This window comes from Oncorhynchus tshawytscha, linkage group LG23, assembly GCF_018296145.1.
Source record: "Oncorhynchus tshawytscha isolate Ot180627B linkage group LG23, Otsh_v2.0, whole genome shotgun sequence".
Taxonomy (NCBI): Eukaryota; Metazoa; Chordata; class Actinopteri; order Salmoniformes; family Salmonidae; genus Oncorhynchus; species Oncorhynchus tshawytscha.
The window spans coordinates 26,093,854-26,118,585 of NC_056451.1; the positions used below are offsets into that span (position 1 = coordinate 26,093,854).

The 24,732-nt window shown below is 43.0% G+C and overlaps 1 protein-coding gene across 1 annotated transcript; it reads right to left on the reverse strand.

Annotated features, from left to right (window-relative positions):
• Positions 1 to 542: 542 nt before the first annotated feature.
• On the reverse strand, positions 543 to 24,083 carry LOC121838758 (L-rhamnose-binding lectin CSL1-like). The gene is made up of 19 exons (XM_042305128.1): positions 23,943 to 24,083; positions 22,033 to 22,126; positions 21,670 to 21,705; positions 19,844 to 19,897; positions 19,625 to 19,760; positions 19,296 to 19,405; positions 19,115 to 19,159; positions 17,182 to 17,320; positions 16,883 to 16,983; positions 6,757 to 6,809; positions 5,790 to 5,892; positions 5,431 to 5,466; positions 3,783 to 3,836; positions 3,567 to 3,702; positions 3,238 to 3,347; positions 3,059 to 3,103; positions 1,365 to 1,503; positions 1,007 to 1,114; positions 543 to 933 (listed from the first exon to the last, which is right to left on the reverse strand). The coding sequence occupies exons 2-18, from the start codon at positions 22,061 to 22,063 to the stop codon at positions 1,009 to 1,011; spliced, it is 1,434 nt and encodes a 477-aa protein (XP_042161062.1). The 5' UTR covers positions 22,064 to 22,126; positions 23,943 to 24,083; the 3' UTR covers positions 543 to 933; positions 1,007 to 1,008.
• Between the last annotated feature and the right edge of the window lie 649 nt (positions 24,084 to 24,732).

Consider the following 24,732-nt stretch of genomic DNA (forward strand, 5'->3'; position numbering starts at 1 on the left):
AGTTGATCATAGCTAGACAGCCATTTAAGTCAACTTGGCCACTTGAACATTCAATGTAGTCTTGGGAAGCAATGCATGTATATTTGGCCTCGTTTTAGGTTATTGTGCTGCTGGAAGTGGAGTCTTCCAGTGTCTGTTGGAAAGCAGACAAACTGGTTTTCCTCTAGGATTATGCATGTGCTTTGCACTATGCCTTTTATTTTATCTTCAAAAACTCTAGTCCTTGCCAACGACAGGCAAACGCACATGCTTCAGCCACCACCAAGCTTGATAATATGAAGACTGGTATGCAGTCATTTTGTGTTTGCCCCAAACAAAACACTTCGTGTTCGGGATATTAAGTGAACTTCTTTGCTGCATGTTATGTGGTATTGCTGATACGGGCAGCGTAGCTGTATGCAGAATACTGCTTTTTGTAGCCTTAATGGTCCATGTATCCAAGACCTTCGAATTCTTCTTGGTGTGATGTAATTTGTGGATTAAAATAAAGACTAAATTATGTGAGTGGACATGTTTCATAATATTGAACAAAGGACACCAAGTCTATGCTGCTTAGTTTAATTCAGATCAAACAGCACAGCTCACAAGATCATTGTTTTGAAGAAATACTTGAGTACACAAAGTGCACTAAGTATTATGGTAACAAAGTTATTTGAAATAAAGTTCATTTTTTGGGGTTAATGTTTTATTTCTCCATTCATCCTCTTGACCGTGCCTTGCTGCAGCACCAGGGATAAGGATCCAGAGGGGCCTCATTTCAAAACATGTTACTACACACAAATTATGCCTATGACCAAATACACAATGTGATTTACAGATTTTACACTCAATTGAGATTTCAGAAGGAGGCGAGAGGACCGGAAAGAAAGACATCCACCCAATGAAGAGGAAGATATCCAAGAAGTCTCTGGTCTTTGTTCCTCAGAAGATTGCCTGCAAAACAAAAATGGTCAACCCCAGCATTCTATTCCCCAGTTGTGTGAGTGCATTAGTGTGTGTGCCTCACGTTTAGCCACAGGTGTAAGCCACATCCAGGTACTTGTAGGTTCCTACACAGGGATCTCCATACAGAGAGTTGGACGCCGGGACGTCACACTGGCTCTTCCCATTACACCTGTGTCAACGACAGGTACAGGTTAACACTACAGTCCAGGTTAACACTAGTCATGCATTTCTACAGGTACAGGTTAACACTAGTCATGTTTCTACAGTCCAGGTTAACACTACAGTACAGGTTAACACTAGTCATGTTTTTACAGTCCAGGTTAAAACTACAGTCATGTTTCTACAGTACAGGTTAACACTACAGTCATGCATTTCTACAGGTAGAAGTTAAAACTACAGTACACTGCAGGTTTCAGTACCTCTTTGCCACCTTACTGGTGGTTATGGATTGGCTGAGGCAGTTGGTGTTGGCTAGTTGGTTAGCTGGCCGATTAAAGGAACACACTAGCTGGTCACGGCGGCCATAGTTGGCACTGTGGATCTGGATCGTACCTTCATCTGAGGGAAAGGAGGAAGGAGAAAGGGGGATAAGGTAAGGCTGGATGTCTTTGGTGTACAAGTGATGGTAATAAACAGTGTATAATACTGCTCCACTATATCATCATATGAGATGTGACTACACTGTACAGCAGTGTTGACCAGCTTACAACATTCTAATAGAGCAGCATACTACCCTGCATCCCACTGCTGGCTTGCTTCTGAAACTAAGCAGGGTTGGTCCTTTTGAGTTCCTGGATGTGTGACCAGATGCTGCTGGAGGTGGTGTTGAAGGGCCAGTAGGAGGCACCCTTTGCTCTGGTCTAAAAAAGATCCCATAGCCTTGTGTAGGGTGCAGTCTTTCCGATGGGACGTTAAACGGGTGTCCTGACTATGGTCACTAAAGAGCCCATGGCACATATCGTAAGAGTAGGGGTGTTAACCCCGGTGTCCTGGCTAAATTCCCAAATCTGGCTCTCATACCGTCATGGTCACCTAATCATCCCCAGCTTACAATTGGCTCATTCAACCTCCTCTACCCTGTAACTTTTCCCCAGGTCATTGCTGTAAATGAGAATGTATTCAGTCAACTTAACTGGTAAAATAATGTATAAAAATAGAGCCCCACATTCTCGTAGGGCATCGGACGAGCCCCACATTCTCGTAGGGCAACGGAGCCTCACCACATTCTAGTAGAGCAACGGAGCCTCACCACATTCTAGTAGAGCAACGGAGCCTCACCACATTCTAGTAGAGCAACGGAGCCTCACCACATTCTAGTAGAGCAACAGAGCCTCACCACATTCTAGTAGAGCAACAGAGCCTCACCACATTCTAGTAGAGCAACAGAGCCTCACCACATTCTAGTAGAGCAACAGAGCCTCACCACATTCTAGTAGAGCAACAGAGCCTCACCACATTCTAGTAGAGCAACAGAGCCTCACCACATTCTAGTAGAGCAACAGAGCCTCACCACATTCTAGTAGAGCAACAGAGCATCACCACATTCTAGTAGAGCAACAGAGCCTCACCACATTCTAGTAGAGCATCAGAGCCTCACCACATTCTAGTTGAACATCAGAGCCTCACCACATTCTAGTTGAACATCAGAGCCTCACCACATTCTAGTTGAACATCAGAGCCTCACCACATTCTAGTTGAACATCAGAGCCTCACCACATTCTAGTTGAACATCAGAGCCTCACCACATTCTAGTAGAGCCTCACCACATTCTAGTAGAGCCTCACCACATTCTAGTAGAGCCTCACCACATTCTAGTAGAGCCTCACCACATTCTAGTAGAGCCTCACCACATTCTAGTAGAGCCTCACCACATTCTAGTAGAGCCTCACCACATTCTAGTAGAGCCTCACCACATTCTAGTAGAGCATCAGAGCCTCACCACATTCTAGTAGCGCATCAGAGCCTCACCACATTCTAGTAGGGCATCAGAGCCTCACCACATTCTAGTAGGGCATCAGAGCCTCACCACATTCTAGTAGGGCATCAGAGCCTCACCACATTCTAATAGAACATCAGAGCCTCACCACATTCTAATAGAACATCAGAGCCTCACCACATTCTAGTTGAACATCAGAGCCTTCACACGTGATGCTGCGTGCTGCCAAGACAAACAAACAGGAATTACACACCACACTGGCCACTGCTGGGCAGACAAATAAAATACATACATTTTCATAGCAGACATTAGCCTGGTTTAGTATTTTCTATTAATATACATAGAAACAGACTGACTTGCTGGGAGGCAGGTGTAGGTAGTTTCCAGGTATTTGTAGATTCCAACACAGGGGTCAGAAGTACGAAAGACTTCAGTGTTCACTTCACACACTTGTTTCCCATTGCACCTGGGGGATATCAGGAGGTAAGATGAGCTATGGCTGGGATTTAATCAAACGCGGTGTCAACAAGCATGCAGCGCTTGACATTTAAAGCAAACATTTGTAGTGTTTACTGTGAACATCAGGAAAATTGGCTTTAAAAAGGCACATTGATACTGCAATGTGCTTTTCAACAAAGTGCCTCTGAATCCCAGCATGTCTTTATCAAATAAATACTGACTGTACCTGTGTGAGAGGACCTCCAGGGTGCCCGTCTGTGAACACTGTGTGTTGGTCAGCTGGTTGGCAGGTCGTCCTTCTTTGCAGGTGGTTCCGTCAGTCCTTCCATACAGAGCTCTCTCAATCAAGATCACTCCAGAATCTAGCAGGGCAAGAAAAAGAATGTAAAGAAACAGACAGCACTATGGAGAGACCATCAGGATAGAATGTGTGTGTTCTTACCACAGATCAGGAACTGGACGTTTTCTCCATTGTCACAGGTGACCACTCTCGTCGCTGAGTGAGAAACAATCACATATACACTGAACAAAAATTAAAACGCAACAAATGTGTTGGTCCCATGTTTCATGAGCAGAAATAAAAATCCCAGACGTGTTCCATATGCAAAACAGCTTATTTCTCTTAAATGTTTTACAAATTTGTTTACATCCCTTTTAGTAAGCATTTCTCCTTTGCCAAGATAATGTAGCCACCTGACAGATGCGTCAAATCAAGAAGCTGATTAAACAGTATGCTCATTACACAGGTACACATACTGGGAACAATAAAATGTGCAGTTTTGTCACAAGACAATACCACAGATGTCTCAAGTTGAGGGAGCGTGCAATTTGCATGAATGTCTACCATAGCTGTCGCCACAGAATTTCATGTTCATTTATCTACCATAAGCAGCCGCCAACGCTGTTTTAGAGAATATGGTAATATGTCCAACCGGCCTCACAAACGCAAACCACGTGTACCACCAATCCGGGACCACCACATCCAGCTTCTTCACCTGCGAGATTGTCGAATATACCCTCCGACGAAACACATGCAAAGCGGCAATACAGAGTGAAGCCTTTAAACAGGTCAACATTCACAAGGCCGCAGGGCCAGACAGATTACCATTACGAGTATTCCGAGCATGCACTGACCAACTGGCAAATGTCTTCACTCACATTTTCAGCATGTCCCTGACTGAATCTTTAATACCAACATGTTTCATGCAGACCACCATAGTGCCCAAGAACACTAAGTTAACCTGCCTAAATGACTATCGACCCATAGCACTCACATCTGTAGCCATGAAGTGCTTTGAAAGGCTGAACACCCTTATCCCAGAAACCCAAGACCCACTCCAAAAAGCATACCGCGCAAACAGGTCCATAGATGCAATCTCGATTGCACTCCACACTGCCCTTTCCCACCTGGACAAAAGGAACACCTATGTGAGAATGCTATTCATTGACTACAGCTAAGCATTCAACACCAGAGTGCCCTCAAAGCTCATCACTAAGCTAAGGACCCTGGGACTAAACACCTCCCTCTGCACCTGGATCCTGCTCTTCCTGACAGGCCAACCCAGGTGGTAAGGGAAGCTTACAAAACATCCACCACACTGATCGTCAACGTGGGCCCTCAGTGGTGCAGTCCCCTCCTGTACTCCCAGTTTACTCATGACTGCACGGCCAGGCACGACTCCAACGCCATCATTAAGTTAGCTGATGACAACAGTGGTAGGCCTGATCACCAACAACGAGACAGCCTATAGGGAGGTCAGAGACCTGACCGTGTGGTGCAAGACAACAACCTCTCCCTCAACGTGATCAAGACAAAGGAGATAGTTGTGGACTACAGGAAAAGGAGGACTGAGCACGCCCCCATTCTCATCGACGGGGCTGTAGTGGAGCAGGTTGAGAACTTCAAGTTCCTTAGCATCCACATCACCAACAAAGTAACATGGCCCAAGCACACCAAGACTAAAAAGACTTGGCATGGGTCCTCAGATCCTCAAAAGGTTCTACAGTTGCACCATCGAGAGCACTGTGACGGGTTGCATAACTGCCTGGTAAAAAGAAAATGATGCGCTCACACACAATCACCAACGTACCTGCAGCTGGTAGTGTACAGCAAACTGCAGCCAGCACTGAAACACATCACACAGCTAGTTCAGCTTTTCTAACCTTGGTCAGTCTCATCGCAATTCTTTACAGAAGATTAGCAGCATATACAGTAAGTATATAAATAATGTACAGTATATAGTATGGTACTGCGTATAGACAGACATGGGACATCACCTAGTCCTCAGATAATACAGGATGCTGTATATTAGACCTGGGTCATACTGTTGATATTTGACTTCAATTACTTTCAATAAAAACTGATATAGAAACTTCTGGAAAATACTGGAATGTATATTTTAAACGCCCTCAAATACATATTTTGTTACAAGTCAGTCAGTATACTCACAGGTGAACGCAGTCAGTCTGACAAGGAGCATGATGCTGGGTACAGGTGTGGTAGTAGCTGGTTCAGTTGTAGTAGTAATAAGTAAGATGTTACAGATGGTCACCTGGACAAATACACCTAACATTTATTGATACTTGCAAAGAACAGATCCTTGTTTACAAAGCATCGACCAGGAACACAAAGCACAGCAGATTAGCAAATTAAAATTCATATAATGTTACAAATTCGCAAAAGTAATCAAATGTTACAATTCTAGATAGGAGGTAGGCAGCTAACGTCATATAGCTTGATAACGTTAGCTAGGCGTTACGTTTAGGAGCTAAGGGGTTAAGGTTAGCTAAAAGGGTTCACTAAAAGGGTTAGGGGATGTGTTAGCTAACATGCTAAGTAGTTGCAAAGTAGCCAGTAGTTGAAAATGTGTTATTAGCTAAAGTGTCAATGTTTCAAACTCGTCACCTTTGGGTTGCTAGAAATGTGCCTTATACACCCCTGACCAACCACCATGCTTACATTTTTGTCTTAAGTAACCATACCGAATCATTCTAAACTGAGTGTTCCGGATTTACTTTTACTACGTATAGTCTGAGACCAGGCTGCAATGCGATGATATGCATACAATGCTTTATTATAAAAGTGATACGCCTTCATGCGTTCCGGTACCTCAGAATTCCCCAGGTCACCCCCTTCTCGCGCTCACTTTTTGTTCCGGAACCTACCAATTAAGCACTGAATTTAACAACGTTTTCATGCGCAGGTCTTCCCATATTCACATAGATGACTACACCATATGTGATTGAATCGCAAGACAGCATTATATTGGTTTTTCATTTCAATAGTACAATCGCCAGTTACCATAGATTTACATAATTTACACCATTTGCTATGTCCTTTGTTGTTTCTTTATTGGACCAATTACACGTGTACACTTTGATTGTTTCAAGTTGTTTGTATTGTTTGCTTATCTCACCCTGAGCTGGCTTGTTTCTCCTGCGTCTCTGAAAGGAGCGTGTTCAGGTATTAATGATTATATATCCTATGGCAGACGTCCCTAATTACATTCAGCCGTGGGACCATTTTTCTTTACGGGAATTCTATTAATGCCCCTGGCCTGCGCCCCGGGTGAACCCGGTAAGCGTTGATTGCCTTCGTTTTGAACCAGGCCGCCTCCCGACATTGAGCTGGGTGCCCCAAATTTGGTCGGATGGAGAATTGTACACACCATGCTTACATCACTGGGCCCGTAATCATCCAATCAAACTTTATTGGTATGGTAATATTTACCTAATTTGTCAAATCCTAAAAGAGGGTAAGCAACCTTTTGTTGTTCAATGAACGGGGAGAATTACTGTCGGAAGATGGAGGAAACTGGGGTTTTGTTTGACACTACTAGTGAGTCGAGTGAAGCTAATAGTACAGAAAGTGAGAATGAGTGGGTTACAGTGGCGAAGAAAAAGGTAAACAAGAAAAGTAAAGCTATGTTGGAAAATAGGGAACCACTAGACTCGTTTTTGGTCCTAGTCAGGGTTTTGGATGAATGCTACTTGGGAAATCCGTTCAATGTCTCCAGGAAAATCTGGAATGTGTTGGAAGAAAGTGTGGAGTCGGTGAGAGTCACAAGAAGTGGTCTTATTTTTGTTTATGTCTGCGGAGCAGAAGAAGCTGTGTGTTGAGCAGTGGCGACCCGTCATTCAGGGCAGGTGGGGCTCTGAGACCAACATTTTTAGCAACAAATGTATAAATATTTTTTTGGGGGGGCTTGCCTGTTTTGCATGTTATTTTGGCATTAATACGTGTCACATGTCAGTTTGAAACAATGTAAAAAAAAAAAAATATATATATATATATATATATTGAGTTAATAAAGCTGCATACAAACATGGGCTGTGGTTCAAACTCAAAGTAGACAGCCCTCGGCTCTTGGGGAATCCCCGCTGCTTTGTTTGTCTTTGGTCCAAATGATTAGCCAAGCAAGGGAAGTTTGCAACGCAAGCCCCTCAGCCCTCGTTTTTTAATGGAGTTTGCGAGTGTACAATTATGTTCACTTCGGAGCCTGAAAAGCCCCATAATTCAATTTGTAAACTTGACCTAAACTTAAGCCTGAACTTAACCTCAACGTCAATATGGAGTCAACATACAAGTGTAAGTAAAAACGAATGTAATTAAGTTAGAAATTGTGCTACTAATGCACAAACACACGTTTTTGTTTGGTTAGCTTTTGGAAATTGTAGAAATAAAACATTTTCCTCCTTCAGAAGTAGCTAAGCAGGCTAATGTTAGTTAGCAAATTAATTTGCAAGCTATCATACAGTAGGTGTGTATTAATTATTATGTAGTTAATATAAGTAGACATGCAATCATATAAAGCACCCACAAGCTACCGGTGGCTGAAAACACAATCATTGCGGGATGAACAGCTGATGAATTTCTGGGCAGAGGCGGTCCATTTAAAAATCATTCCTTCCTCCCTAGCCCTTTGCCCTGCAAGTGTATACTCGTCAGACGTCATGATACCTCATCAGAACTGCCCACTTAATTTGAGGGCTGGGGGATAGGGTATGTCTTTTAAGTGTTTGGAATGCAGCCATGGTCTCGTTTTTTTGAGTAAGGCAACTCCAAAATGCAGGTGTTTCAGCCTAGCTCAGTGCTTTCTGTGGTGGTGTGGCTGGACAGCAGAAGATAGGAGCATTGTGCCGTGATTGACTCAGTGTTCTGTCACTCATGGGGTCTTACGCAATAGCCAAGCTTAAGTCCTTAGAAAGGGTAGACATCCAACATTTCAGCCAGTGTGCGGGGGCACTGGTTAGTCGGTACAGTATCTTTGATTGGACTGATCATATCAACATCTTACTTTCACAATCTTAATAGTGAAATAATGAAGAGAAATATAGATACAACATATCGGTGCTCATCGGCCATTGGACATAAACATTACACAACAATTTGGAGATCAAATCATTCGGTCATTCAACTCAGAATTGTAAATCTGTCATCTTTCTCTTTGATGACAAAATTTGTCCACAAGGACAGCTGCGCCACTTTCCTGTTCAAGCATATCACAAGTGAGTCCAAAAAGGTCTTATGCTGCTTCATAAATGATGTACTGTAGGATGCCAGAGAGATATCTATCTTGTAGCTAAGAAAGTAACACTAAGTGTATGTTGTGTAGTAAGCTGTTAGTAGGCCATGTGCCTCACCCTAATAATTTGGTATATTTTCACCAACGTGGTATTGTAAACACATTGTTCCTGGCCGTTGTGTGCTTGTTTACTAAATTGTTTTGTACAGCTCTGACAGTGCTACTGATAGTAGTGGTGGCGCTTGTTTTTTTTAAAGGCACTATATGAGGCTGAATTAACTGTTTCACTGCCCTACATGGCTCTGCTGAAAGCCAGGTGTAACAGTGGTAAGGTGTTGGGACTCTGCTGTTGGGACAGCTTTATGTAGGCCCTAACAGTTTGTGGGCACCGTTTGTCACCATCCTAGGGCAATTCATGTATTGTTTAGTGTTGTTGTGTAGTTGCTTTACTGGCATGCACCCACTTTAAGAAATAATCATTTTTGCTTCACTAAGATTTACATGCTAAAATCGCCACTGGTGTTAAGACTCAAAAAGATAAAATTGGAATGTTTCCTGCATGGATTTTCGTAGCAGGGAGGCTATCAAGGGGGTTATTTATTGGGTGGAGCAAGAAATAAAGGCAGAAGATATAACGGAAGACATAGATGGAGTTGTTGGTGCACGCCGATTGACCTGTATGGTGGACGGAGAAAAGAAGTTCACTTCATCCATGCTACTGTTCTTTGATGAAGAGTCTCTCCCTTCTCATATAAAGTTAGGATTCATGAGATACCCTGAAGAGCTTTTGTGCACAAGCCTCTTCAGTGGCATGAATGTAAAAGATCTGTCAAGTGTGTGCAGAAGGGAAGGATATCGTATACCAGATGAAGGGAAATGCAAGGCTAAGGAGTGTCCAGTCTCCTATCTGGAGGTGTTGAGAAAATTGGAAGGAACGAGTTTCGGGGAATAAGCAATGGTAGTAGAGCCACCAAGACCAGTGAAGGCTTCTCATCAACCAAGGGATAGTAAAATGCTACATGTTAAAAAGGTGGACTTAGTATTATTTATTGCAATGATCATAAACTGTACAGCACAAGCGAAGAAGAAGTCTAACAAAATTGGAGTCATTGGAGTCAGGGTGGTGAGGTCTGGCCACCTTATCACCGGGGTCAAACTACCTGCCCTCCAGGCCATCTACAGCACCCGATGTCACAGGAAGACCAAAAAGATCATCAAGGACAACAACCACCCGAGCCACTGCATTTTCACCCCGCTATCATCCAGAAGAGTAGGTCAGTACAGGTGCATCAAAGCTGGGACCAAGAGACAGAAAGAGTTTTTCTGTCTCAAGGCCATCAGACTGTTAAATAGCCATCACTAGCACATTAGAGGCTGCTGCCCTATATACATAGACTTGAAATCACTGGCCACTTTAATAATTGGAATACTAGTCACTTCAATATTGTTTGACGTTTTGCATTACTCATCTCGTGTGTGTGCGTGTATACTGTATTCTATCCTATTCTACTGTATCTTAGTCTATGCCGCTCTGACATTGCTCGTCCAAATATTTCTATATTCTTAATTCCATTCTTTCATTCCTTACTTTAGATTGTGGGTATTGTTAGATATTACTTGTTAGATTTAGAAACACAAGAAATTTCGCGACATCTGCAATAACATCTGCTAAATGTGTATGTGACAAATTTAATTTGACCGATTGGATTTCAAGGTAATTTTATGAGTCAACTAGTGTTATAACTGGAAGTCTACAGGAACAATTAGCATGCTAGCTGTTCCTGTTCATCCAACTCTGGGGAAGTAAATAAATAGCCTCATTGCCAAAATCTCAAACTATCCTTTTAGTTTGGAAGAAATTAGTCATTGGGGCTAATTACAAGGGGAGCCTTTTTTTGTTGTGGTTATTCTGTAAAATTCGTAGGTGGGACATTTTTAAATGGTCATTTTCCGGATGGAAAAACAGTTTGTCAACTTAAACGACCAAATCCAGATAGAAAGAATTCAGGAACAATATTGAACTTAATATATTTTGAATAATACCATCTTTGAGAAGGAACAATCCAATGAAAGGCGGTCAGGGCAAATCAGAAAAACAAAAAACAGGCATTCAGGGCACATGCTTCTTGATTGTGTTATGCTTGAGCAGAGGAACACAGCATTAGCCATGGCAGAATGCATAGAATTGCAGGATATTATCTTTAAAACTGCAACATTTTCTCTGCTCAATGAGAAAATGTGTAGAATTGCAGAAAATGTGCTTCATAAAAGCAACATTTTCTACTTTACCCTTCTAGCTATATGGCTGTTCAAGTTTATACTTCCTCTTCCAATGAACTGTGGGGAGGTCAAAATATACAGTATGATGGGGATCCCTGGGTTGCCGGTTTGCCTGAGTAGGGGGTCCTTGGGCACAAAGTTTGAAAACCCCTGTATAAAATGGTATAGGCTACTTTCAGTCATTAATTTCTTAGTCTCTCTTTCACTCCTCTCTCACGAGGACCTGAGCCCTAGAAGCATGCCTCAGGACTACCTGGCCTGATGACTCCTGGCTGTCCACCTGGTCGTGCTGCTGCTCCAGTTTCAACTGTTCTGCTTGTGACATCAGCTGACGTAAAAAGTGCTTTAGAAATAGATTTTGATAAATGTTTCAGGGTTATTTAATCAGCATTTATTAGTATCAAAATATTTGATTAACCTATTACTATAAATAGTTTTTGATGCGATATTGAATTTGGGTTCAGATTTTGTGACTTAGTAAGTAGTCTTGAACTCACCAAAATAAATCCTCTGGCTTCAACCTCATGATCAACTCTAAACTTAGATGATCTACTTACCTGGGTGAGTTTTAGTCCGAGTAATGTATGTGTGTGTGGAAGCTACATTGAAATGTTATAAAAATTTTGTATTACCAGTCACATTGCGACTAATGGAGAATGAGCAAATGATTACGTTAATATTCCCTTCTCCTGAGCAATGTAGCTTTCATCGGTTGCCTTTTTCCTTATCAATGATTTTAATTTGCTGTCAAAATCACCTCCATTAAGGACATTTACTGGAAGATCCTGATCAGACACAAGACAATGACACAGTGGATGGGAAATCTATTAAGACTTCATTTCTTAATGTTTTTTTACAATACAATTTGAACATGGATCAGTCACATTTTGCCTGATTTAAGTTACATATATCAATCAATGATTCAAATGGAAAACAGATTGTATTTTTGCCTTTGGGTTGTCCCCAAACTTTCTGGTTACACAGCTAGAATGAGATTAAGGATTAGACAGTGAAGTCATCAAATTGAAGATTATCCAGGAAGTATATCGGCATTGGAAGCCAAAATGAACTCCCAATGAATGGAGCTGACCGAAACAATGGAAACAGTTGGCTCCGATACTTACGGGTCTCGTTTATGACATCTCCGTCTAATCCCTCTTTCTCTCATTTTTTTATTTTTGAACCTTTAACTAGTCAAGTAGTTAATATTCTCCTCACATAAGTCAGGTGATATCAGAAGAGATTCAGGGGAAGAGCTTTCACTGATTCAGATGAACACCCACTTTCACAGTAATTGTCCTGTTACAAAATGTTGATTTATCACCATCTAATGTTCTTGGTATACCGTTTCCTTTTGAGTTGAAGGAGATGCATGAAATGATGTTTATTGCCGGTTTACATTGAATAATAATTTACCCTCCAATATCCCTGTGTTTTGGCTTTGTTATACCCCAGGTTGTGTTGAGGGAAGACTGTTGGAAAAGCATTCCAGATGAAGCCGGTTGAGAGAATCCCAAGAGTGTGCAACGCTGTCAAGGCAAAGGATTGCTACTTTTGAAGAATCTGAAATATATTTAATGTAAAACTTTTTTGGTTACATGATTCCATGGTGTTATTTCATAGTTTATATATCTTCACTATTATTCTACAATGTTGAAAATAGTAAAAATAAATACCCTTGAGTAGATGTGTCCAAACTTTTGAATGGTACTGTAGATTTGAGCAATAAGGCATGAGGTGTAGTATATGGCCAATATACCACAGCTAAGGGATGTTCTTATGTGCGACACAGTGCCTGAACACAATCTCACACAAATCATCAAGGAACCCACCAGGTACAACCCTAACTCTGTAAACAAGGGCACCCTCATAGACGTCATCCTGACCAACTGGCCCTCCAAATACACCTCCGCTGTCTTCAACCAGGATCTCAGCGATCACTGCCTCATTGCCTGTATCCGCTACGGAGCCGCAGTCAAACGACCACCCCTCATCACTGTCAAACGCTCCCTAAAACACTTCTGTGAGTAGGCCTTTCTAATCGACCTGGCCTGGGTATCCTGGAAGGACATTGACCTCATCCCGTCAGTTGAGGATGCCTGGTCATTCTTTAAAAGTAACTTCCTTACCATTTTAGATAAGCATGCTCCGTTCAAAAAATGCAGAACTAAGAACAGATACAGTCCTTGGTTCACCCCAGACCTGACTGCCCTCGACCAGCACAAAAACATCCTGTGGCGGACTGCAATAGCATCGAATAGTCCCCGGGATATGCAACTGTTCAGGGAAGTCCGGAACCAATACGCGCAGTCAGGAAAGCTAAGGCCAGCTTCTTCAGGCAGAAGTTTGCATCCTGTAGCTCCAACTCCAAAAAGTTCTGGGACACTGTGAAGTCCATGGAGAACAAGAGCACCTCCTCCCAGCTGCCCACTGCACTGAGGCTAGGTAACACGGTCACCACCGATAAATCCATGATTATCGAAAACTTCAATAAGCATTTCTCAACGGCTGGCCATGCCTTCCGCCTGGCTACTCCAACCTCGGCCAACAGCTCTGCCCCCCCGGCAGCTCCTCACCTAGGCCTCTCCAGGTTCTCCTTTACCCAAATCCAGATAGCAGATGTTCTGAAAGAGCTGCAAAACCTGGACCCGTACAAATCAGCTGGGCTTGACAATCTGGACCCCCTATTTCTGAAACTTTCCGCCGCCATTGTCACAACCCCTATTACCAGCCTGTTCAACCTCTCTTTCATATCGTCTGAGATCCCCAAGGATTGAAAGCTGCCGCAGTCATCCCCCTCTTCAAAGGGGGAGACACCCTGGACCCAAACTGTTACAGACCTATATCCATCCTGCCCTGCCTATCTAAGGTCTTCGAAAGCCAAGTCAACAAACAGGTCACTGACCATCTCGAATCCCACCGTACCTTCTCCGCTGTGCAATCTGGTTTCCGAGCCGGTCACGGGTGCACCTCAGCCACACTCAAGGTACTAAACGATATCATAACCGCCATCGATAAAAGACAGTACTGTGCAGCCGTCTTCATTGACCTTGCCAAGGCTTTCGACTCTGTCAATCACCATATTCTTATCGGCAGACTCAGTAGCCTCGGTTTTTCGGATGACTGCCTTGCCTGGTTCACCAATTACTTTGCAGACAGAGTTCAGCGTGTCAAATCGGAGGGCATGCTGTCCGGTCCTCTGGCAGTCTCTATGGGGGTGCCACAGGGTTCAATTCTCGGGCCGACTCTTTTCTCTGTATATATCAATGATGTTGCTCTTGCTGCGGGCGATTCCCTGATCCACCTCTACGCAGACGACACCATTCTATATACTTTCGGCCCGTCATTGGACACTGTGCTATCTAACCTCCAAACAAGCTTCAATGCCATACAACACTCCTTCCGTGGCCTCCAACTGCTCTTAAACGCTAGTAAAACCAAATGCATGCTTTTCAACCGATCGCTGCCTGCACCCGCATGCCCGACTAGCATCACCACCCTGGATGGTTCCGACCTTGAATATGTGGACATCTATAAGTACCTAGGTGTCTGGCTAGACTGCAAACTCTCCTTCCAGACTCATATCAAACATCTCCAATCGAAAATCAAATCAAGAGTCGGCTTTCTATTCCTCAACAAAGCCTCCTTCACTCACGCCGCCAAGCTAACCCTAGTAAAACTGACTATCCTTCCGATCCTCGACTTCGGCGATGTCATCTACAAAATGGCTTCCAACACTCTACTCAGCAAACTGGATGCAGTCTATCACAGTGCCATCCGTTTTGTCACTAAAGCACCTTATACCACCCACCACTGCGACCTGTATGCTCTAGTCGGCTGGCCCTCGTTACATATTCGTCGCCAGACCCACTGGCTCCAGGTCATCTACAAGTCCATGCTAGGTAAAGCTCCGCCTTATCTCAGTTCACTGGTCACGATGGCAACACCCATCCGTAGCACGCGCTCCAGCAGGTGTATCTCACTGATCATCCCTAAAGCCAACACCTCATTTGGCCGCCTTTCGTTCCAGTACTCTGCTGCCTGTGACTGGAACGAATTGCAAAAAAAAAAAAAAAAAAAAAGCTGAAGTTGGAGACTTATCTCCCTCACCAACTTCAAACATCAGCTATCTGAGCAGCTAACCGATCGCTGCTGCTGTACATAGTCTATTGGTAAATAGCCCACCCATTTTCACCTACCTCATCCCCATACTGTTTTTATTTATTTACTTGCTCTTTTGCACACCAATATCTCTACCTGTACATGACCATCTGATCATTTATCACTCGTGTTAATCTGCAAAATTGTAATTATTCGCCTACCTCCTGCCTTTTGCACACATTGTATATAGACTCCCCCCTTTGTTTTCTACTGTGTTATTGACTTGTTAATTGTTTATTCCATGTGTAACTCTGTGTTGTCTGCTCACACTGCTATGCTTTATCTTGGCCAGGTCGCAGTTGCAAATGAGAACTTGTTCTCAACTGGCCTACCTGGTTAAATATTTTTTTTTTTAAAACACAGCCCTTAGCCGTGTGGTATATTGGCCATATATCAAACTCCCGAGGTGCCTTACTGCTATTATAAACTAATTACCAACACAGTTATAGCAGTAAAAATAAATGTTGTCATACCCATGGTACACGGTCTGATATACCATGACTGTCAGCCAATCAGCCAATCATAAGTCGCACCAATCTACACATTTAATACATTTTTTGCAAATGTATTGAAAATGAAATATAGAAATATCTCATTTAGATAAGTATTCAAACCCCTGAGTCAATACATGTTAGAATCATCATTGTCAGTGATTACAGCTGTGAACCTTTCTGGGTCTAACAGCACACCTGACTGTACAAAACTTGCACATTATTTAAATTCTTCAAGCTCTGTCAAGTTGGTTGTTGACCATTACTAGACAGCCATTTAAGTCTTGCCTTATTTTCAAGTTGATTTAAGCCAAAACTAAGTAACTGCAGTGTATATTGTGTTTTAGGTTATTAAAATATGAAGACTGGTACTCGGGTTCTCTTTGCCTCAAACATAAACCATGTATCCAAGACCTTCAAATGTTTTAATCCTTCTTGGTGTAATATCATTTGTGGATTCAAATAAAGTATTTAGTGTGTAAGGACATGTTTCATAATTTGAACAAAAGACCAAGTCTTGTATTTATGCTGCTTAGTCAAATTCAGACCAACCACCACAGTGCTTAGTCAAATTCAGACCAACCACCACAGTTCTTAGTCAAAATCAGACCAACCACCACAGTTCTTAGTCAAAATCAGACCGACCACCACAGTTCAGAAAATCAACATTGTTTTGAAGAAATACTTTAGTACACAAAATATTATGTCAGTGTTATTTGAAGTATAGTTTATTTTTGGGGTTAATGTTAAATTTATCCATGCTTCCTCCTGACCGTGCATTGCTGCAGCACAGGAGGGGCCTCATTATGATTTTATCACACAAATTATGCCTGATGAAATACACAATCAATAGGATTTACACATTATGTCAATTCAAAGACTTTACACTCAATTGAGACTTCAGAGGAGAGAAGACAGGAAAGCAATACAAATCCACCCAATGAAGAGGAAGATATCCAAGTGGTCTCTCTGGTCTTTGTTCCTCAGAGAAGATCTCCTGCAAGACAAAAACGGTCAGCCCCAGTGTTCTACTTCCCAGTCTTGTGTGTGTGCATTACCGTATGCATGCGTGCCTCACATTTAGCCACAAGTGTAAGCCACATCCAGGTACTTGTAGGTTCCTACACAGGGATCTCCATACAGAGAGTTGGACGCCGGGACGTCACACTGGCTCTTCCCATTACACCTATGTCAACGACAGGTACAGGTTAACACTAGTCATGTTTCTACAGTCCAGGTTAACACTACAGTCATGTTTCTACAGTACAGGTTAACACTACAGTCATGTTTCTACAGTACAGGGTAACACTACAGTCATGTTTCTACAGTACAGGGTAACACTACAGTCATGCATTTCTAATAGTACACACTGAAGGTACAATACCTCTCTGCCACCTTACTGGTGGTTATGGATTGGCTGAGGCAGTTGATGTTGGCTAGTTGGTTAGCGGGCCGTTTAAAGGAACACACTAGCTGGTCACGGCGGCCATAGTTGGCACTGTAGATCTGGATCATTCCTTCATCTGAGGGAGATGAGGAGTGGTAAGACTGGATGTCTTTGGTGTGTTCTAGTGATGGTAATATAAGCTATATATATATATATATATATATAATAATAATAAAAAAAATATAGACAATCTAAAATATATACCCCATAACAGAAAATATTCCATTGGATGTAAACCGTTTAAATGGATAAGTGCTCTACTATGCTATTATATAATATACACTGCTCAAAAAAAATAAAGGGAACACTAAAATAACATCCTAGATCTGAATGAAATATTCTTATTAAATACTTTTTTCTTTACATTGTTGAATGTGCTGACAACAAAAATAACAAAAATGATCAATGGAAATCAAATTTATCAACCCATGGAGGTCTGGATTTGGAATCACACTCAAAATTAAAGTGGAAAACCACCCTACAGGCTGATCCAACTTTGATGTAATGTCCTTAAAACAAGTCAAAATGAGGCTCAGTAGTGTGTGTGTGGCCTCCACGTGCCTGTTTGACCTCCCTACAACGCTACAACGCCTGGGCATGCTCCTGATGAGGTGGCGGAATGTCTCCTGAGGGATCTCCTCCCAGACCTGGACTAAAGCTTCCGTCTGTGGTGCAACGTGGCTTTGGTGGATGGAGCGAGACATGATGTTCCAGATGTGCTCAATTGGATTCAGGTCTGGGGAACGGGTGGGCCAGTCCATAGCATCAATGCCTTCCTCTTGCAGGAACTGCTGACACACTCCAGCCACATGAGGTCTAGCATTGTCTTGCATTAGGAGGAACCCAGGGCCAACCGCACCAGCATATGGTCTCACAAGTGGTCTGAGGATCTCATCTCGGTACCTAATGGCAGTCAGGCTACCTCTGGCGAGCACATGGAGGGCTGTGCGGCCCCCAAAGAAATGCCACCCCACACCATGACTGACCCACAGCCAAACCGGTCATGCTGGAGGATGTTGCAGGCAGCAGAACGTTCTCCACTGCGTCTCCAGACTCTGTCACGTCTGTCACGTGCTCAGTGTGAACCTGCTGTCATCTGAAGAGCACAGGGCGCCAGTGGCGAATTTGCCAATCTTGTTGTTCTCTGGCAAATGCCAAACGTCCTGCACGGTGTTGGGCTGTAAGCACAGCCCCCACCTGTGGACGTTGGGCCCTCATACCACCCTGATGGAGTGTTTCTGACCATTTGAGCAGACACATGCACATTTGTGGCCTGCTGGAGGTCATTTTTCAGGGCTCTGGCAGTGCTCCTCCTGCTTCTCCTCGCACAAAGGCGGAGGTAGCGGTCCTGCTGCTGGGTTGTTGCCCTCCTACGGCCTCCTCCACGTCTCCTGATGTACTGGCCTGTCTCCTGGTAGCGCCTCCATGCACTGGACACTACGCTGACAGACACAGCAAACCTTCTTGCCACAGCTCGTTTTGATGAGCACTACCTGAGCCACTTGTGTGGGTTTTAGACTCCATCTCATGCTACCACTAGAGTGAAAGCACCGCCCGCATTCAAAAGTGACCAAAACATCAGCCAGGAAGCATAGGAACTGAGAAGTGGTCTGTGGTCACCACCTGCAGAACCACTCCTTTATTGGGAGTGTCTTGCTAATTGCCAATAATTTCCACCTGTTGTCTATTCCATTTGCACAACAGCATGTGACATTTGTCAATCAGTGTTGCTTCCTAAGTGGACAGTTTGATTTCACAGAAGTGTGATTGTTTAAGTGTTCCCTTTAATTTTTTTGAGCAATATATATATATATATTTATATCATCATATGAGAGGAGAATATATTGTATAGCAGTGTTGACAAGCTTACCACATTCTAGTTGAACATCAGAGCCTTCACACGTGATGCTGCGTGCTGCCAAGACAAACAAACAGGAATTACACACCACACTGGCCACTGCTGGGCAGACATAAATAAAAGACATACATTTTCATAGCAGACATTGGCCTGGTTTAGTATTTTGTATTATTATACATAGAAACAGACTAACTTGCTGGGAGGCAGGTGTAGGTGGTTTCCAGGTATTTGTAGATTCCAACACAGGGGTCAGAAGTACGAAAGACTTCAGTGTTCACTTCACACACTTGTTTCCCATTGCACCTGGGGGATATCAGGAGGTAAGATGAGCTATGGCTGGGATTTAATCAAACGCGGTGTCAACAAGCATGCAGCGCTTGACATTTAAAGCAAACATTTGCAGTGTTTACTGTGAACATCAGGAAAATTGGCTTTAAAAAGGCACATTGATACTGCAATGTGCTTTTCAACAAAGTGCCTCTGAATCCCAGCATGTCTTTATCAAATAAATACTGACTGTACCTGTGTGAGAGGACCTCCAGGGTGCCCGTCTGTGAACACTGTGTGTTGGTCAGCTGGTTGGCAGGTCGTCCTTCTTTGCAGGTGGTTCCGTCAGTCCTTCCATACAGAGCTCTCTCAATGAAGATCACTCCAGAATCTAGCAGGGCAAGAAAAATCAACATGTAAAGAAACAGACAGCACTATGGAGAGACCATCAGGATAGAATGTGTGTGTTCTTACCACAGATCAGGAACTGGACGTTTTCTCCATTGTCACAGGTGACCACTCTCGTCGCTGAGTGAGAAACAATCACATATACACTGAACAAAAAATAAAACGCAACAAATGTGTTGGTCCCATGTTTCATGAGCAGAAATAAAAAATCCCAGACGTGTTCCATATGCAAAACAGCTTATTTCTCTTAAATGTTTTACAAATTTGTTTACATCCCTTTTAGTAAGCATTTCTCCTTTGCCAAGATAATGTAGCCACCTGACAGATGCGTCAAATCAAGAAGCTGATTAAACAGTATGCTCATTACACAGGTACACATACTGGGAACAATAAAATGTGCAGTTTTGTCACAAGACAATACCACAGATGTCTCAAGTTGAGGGAGCGTGCAATTTGCATGAACGTCTACCATAGCTGTCGCCACAGAATTTCATGTTCATTTATCTACCATAAGCAGCCGCCAACGCTGTTTTAGAGAATATGGCAATATGTCCAACCGGCCTCACAAACGCAAACCACATGTACCACCAATCCGGGACCACCACATCCAGCTTCTTCACCTGCGAGATTGTCGGATATGCCATCCGACGAAACATCACATGCAAAGCGTCAATACAGAACTAAGATCAAATCGTACTACACCGGCTCCGACGCCCGTCGGATGTAGCAGGGCTTGCAAATGTTTACAGACTACAAAAAGGGAAGCACAGCCAAGAACTGCCCAGTGACAAGCCTGTTTAAAAACAGGTAACACAACATTCAGCTGTTCCAGATGAGGCCGGAGGGTGAAGCCTTTAAACAGGTCAACATTACCAGGGCCAGACAGATTACCTCAAACATGCGCTGACCAACTGGCAAATGTCTTCACTCACATTTTCAACATGTCCCTGACTGAATCTTTAATACCAACATGTTTCATGCAGACCACCATAGTGCCCAAGAACACTAAGTTAACCTGCCTAAATGACTATCGACCCATAGCACTCACATCTGTAGACATGAAGTGCTTTGAAAGGCTGAACACCCTTATCCCAGAAACCCAAGACCCACTCCAAAAAGCATACCGCGCAAACAGGTCCATAGATGCAATCTCGATTGCACTCCACACTGCCCTTTCCCACCTGGACAAAAGGAACACCTATGTGAGAATGCTATTCATTGACTACAGCTAAGCATTCAACACCAGAGTGCCCTCAAAGCTCATCACTAAGCTAAGGACCCTGGGACTAAACACCTCCCTCTGCACCTGGATCCTGCTCTTCCTGACAGGCCAACCCAGGTGGTAAGGGAAGCTTACAAAACATCCGCCACACTGATCATCAACACGTGGGCCCTCAGGGGTGCGTGCTCAGTCCCCTCCTATACTCCCCGTTTACTCATGACTGCACGGCCAAGCACGACTCCAACGCCATCATTAAGTTAGCTGATGACAACAGTGATGATCACCTGATCAGCCTGATCACCATCACCAACGAGACAGCCTATAGGGAGGTCAGAGACCTGACCGTGTGGTGCAAGACAACAACCTCTCCCTCAACGTGATCAAGACAAAGGAGATAGTTGTGGACTACAGGAAAAGGAGGACTGAGCACGCCCCCATTCTCATCGACGGGGCTGTAGTGGAGCAGGTTGAGAACTTCAAGTTCCTTAGCATCCACATCACCAACAAAGTAACATGGCCCAAGCACACCGAGACAGTCAGACTAAAAAGACTTGGCATGGGTCCTCAGATCCTCAAAAGGTTCTACAGTTGCACCATCGAGAGCACTGACGGGTTACATAACTGCCTGGTAAAAAGAAAATGATGCGCTCACACACAATCACCAACGTACCTGCAGCTGGTAGTGTACAGCAAACTGCAGCCAGCACTGAAACACATCACACAGCTAGTTCAGCTTTTCTAACCTTGGTCAGTCTCATCGCAATTCTTTACAGAAGATTAGTATACAGCATATACAGTAAGTATATAAATAATGTACAGTATGTAGTATGGTACTGCGTATAGACAGACATGGGACATCACCTAGTCCTCAGATAATACAGGATGCTGTATATTAGACCTGGGTCATACTGTTGATATTTGACTTCAATTACTTTCAATAAAAACTGATATAGAAACTTCTGGAAAATACTGGAATGTATATTTTAAACACCCTGAAATACATATTTTGTTACAAGTCAGTCAGTATACTCACAGGTGAACGCAGTCAGTCTGACAAGGAGCATGATGCTGGGTACAGGTGTGGTAGTAGCTGGTTCAGTTGTAGTAGTAACAAGTAAGATGGTCACCTGGACAAATACACCTAACATTTATTGATACTTGCAAAGAACAGATCCTTGTTTACAAAGCATCGACCAGGAACACAAAGCACAGCAGATTAGCAGTCAACTCGGCAACACAGAACTAAAATCTCAGGCCAGCTCAAACCACATGTACTGTGTGATGGTGCCGTCCTCCCGTTACGCAATCACCACAGCATGAAGCCCATTTTAGTTATCGTTGGGTTTTATTTTCTCTGGGTGTCAATCTACCTGTGATTGACACCCAGTACCTCTCCCAGAATTCAATTTTTATCTTCCCTTTTCCCAATGTGAATATTATAATAAAAATATATCAGTTAATTTGAGTTGCCTCATTGGCAATTCCCAATATTTAAAATACAATCACAGGAAAAGACAGGTTGGCTACCACAATATATTTGATCAGCTTCCAAATATTGTTGTACAATGTAAAAACGAGAGAGATGGTCTTTTGGCAGGAACATGTCGGACATCTCCGATGAGAGTACTGCCCATCATTGGGTGAGTCAGTGACACTGGTAACTATTTTCAGTGTCACTGACTTGCCGAATGATGCGCAGTACTCTTGCCCGGGGATGTCCGACATGTTGTGCCAAAACACCATCTCTAGACTAACTTCGTCCTCATATTGTAGCCTACAATATATTTATCTCCACACACCTAGGCCAAGGCTATTGATGGATTCAAGACAAGGTGGTTTTTATTGAGCTCAGAGTCTGTTTGTCAGTGTCAAAGTAGCCTGTCATTGTGATCATTTGTGCACTATTAAAGATTCTGCCAAAGTCAGTCATGTAAAATAATGCAGAATTGCATTCAATGTATTTATATAAAAGGCCACATTTTTCCCAGACCCTAGGCTACAAAAAAAGTTACCCCGTGTGTGTAGTTCTACTCTATGCCACTATACACATGCACAATCTGTTCTCAGAGCATTTTGTATTATTCTATACTTAAATCCATAAATCACATTTCATACAGTATGAATTAATTTGAGAACATCAACCCATTTTGTATGAAACATTACAAATTAAAATTCATATGTTACAAATTCGCAAAAGTAATCAAATGTTACAATTCTAGATAGGAGGTAGGCAGCTAACGTCATATAGCTTGATAACGTTAGCTAGGCGTTACGTTTAGGAGCTAAGGGGTTAAGGTTAGCTAAAAGGGTTCACTAAAAGGGTTAGGGGATGTGTTAGCTAACATGCTAAGTAGTTGCAAAGTAGCTAAAAAGTAGCCAGTAGTTGAAAATGTGTTATTAGCTAAAGTGTCAATGTTTCAAACTCGTCACCTTTGGGTTGCTAGAAATGTGCCTTATACACCCCTGACCAACCACCATGCTTACATTTTTGTCTTAAGTAACCATACCGAATCATTCTAAACTGAGTGTTCCGGATTTACTTTTACTACGTATAGTCTGAGACCAGGCTGCAATGCGATGATATGCATACAATGCTTTATTATAAAAGTGATACGCCTTCATGCGTTCCGGTACCTCAGAATTCCCCAGGTCACCCCCCCTTCTCGCGCTCACTTTTTGTTCCGGAACCTACCAATTAAGCACTGAATTTAACAACGTTTTCATGCGCAGGTCTTCCCATATTCACATAGATGACTACACCATATGTGATTGAATCGCAAGACAGCATTATATTGGTTTTTCATTTCAATAGTACAATCGCCAGTTACCATAGATTTACATAATTTACACCATTTGCTATGTCCTTTGTTGTTTCTTTATTGGACCAATTACACGTGTACACTTTGATTGTTTCAAGTTGTTTGTATTGTTTGCTTATCTCACCCTGAGCTGGCTTGTTTCTCCTGCGTCTCTGAAAGGAGCGTGCTCAGGTATTAATGATTATATATCCTATGGCAGACGTCCCTAATTACATTCAGCCGTGGGACGATTTTTCTTTACGGGAATTCTATTAATGCCCCTGGCCTGCGCCCCGGGTGAACCCGGTAAGCGTTGATTGCCTTCGTTTTGAACCAGGCCGCCTCCCGACATTGAGCTGGGTGCCCCAAATTTGGTCGGATGGAGAATTGTACACACCATGCTTACATCACTGGGCCCGTAATCATCCAATCAAACTTTATTGGTATGGTAATATTTACCTAATTTGTCAAATCCTAAAAGAGGGTTAGCAACCTTTTGTTGTTCAATGAACGGGGAGAATTACTGTCGGAAGATGGAGGAAACTGGGGTTTTGTTTGACACTACTAGTGAGTCGAGTGAAGCTAATAGTACAGAAAGTGAGAATGAGTGGGTTACAGTGGCGAAGAAAAAGGTAAACAAGAAAAGTAAAGCTATGTTGGAAAATAGGGAACCACTAGACTCGTTTTTGGTCCTAGTCAGGGTTTTGGATGAATGCTACTTGGGAAATCCGTTCAATGTCTCCAGGAAAATCTGGAATGTGTTGGAAGAAAGTGTGGAGTCGGTGAGAGTCACAAGAAGTGGTCTTATTTTTGTTTATGTCTGCGGAGCAGAAGAAGCTGTGTGTTGAGCAGTGGCGACCCGTCATTCAGGGCAGGTGGGGCTCTGAGACCAACATTTTTAGCAACAAATGTATAAATATTTTTTTGGGGGGGCT

What these genes read in the sequence shown, in the direction of transcription:
- LOC121838758 (XM_042305128.1), bottom strand. Translation starts at nt 22,063, where the DNA reads ATGCTCCTTGTCAGACTGACTGCGTTCACCT. An exon ending in CTGGAGGTCCTCTCACACAG is followed by an intron (nt 19,406 to 19,624) that starts GTACAGTCAGTA and finishes GATATCCCCCAG; the next exon opens with GTGCAATGGGAAACAAGTGT. An exon ending in CTGTACACTACCAGCTGCAG is followed by an intron (nt 3,837 to 5,430) that starts GTACGTTGGTGA and finishes TTTCTCACTCAG; the next exon opens with CGACGAGAGTGGTCACCTGT.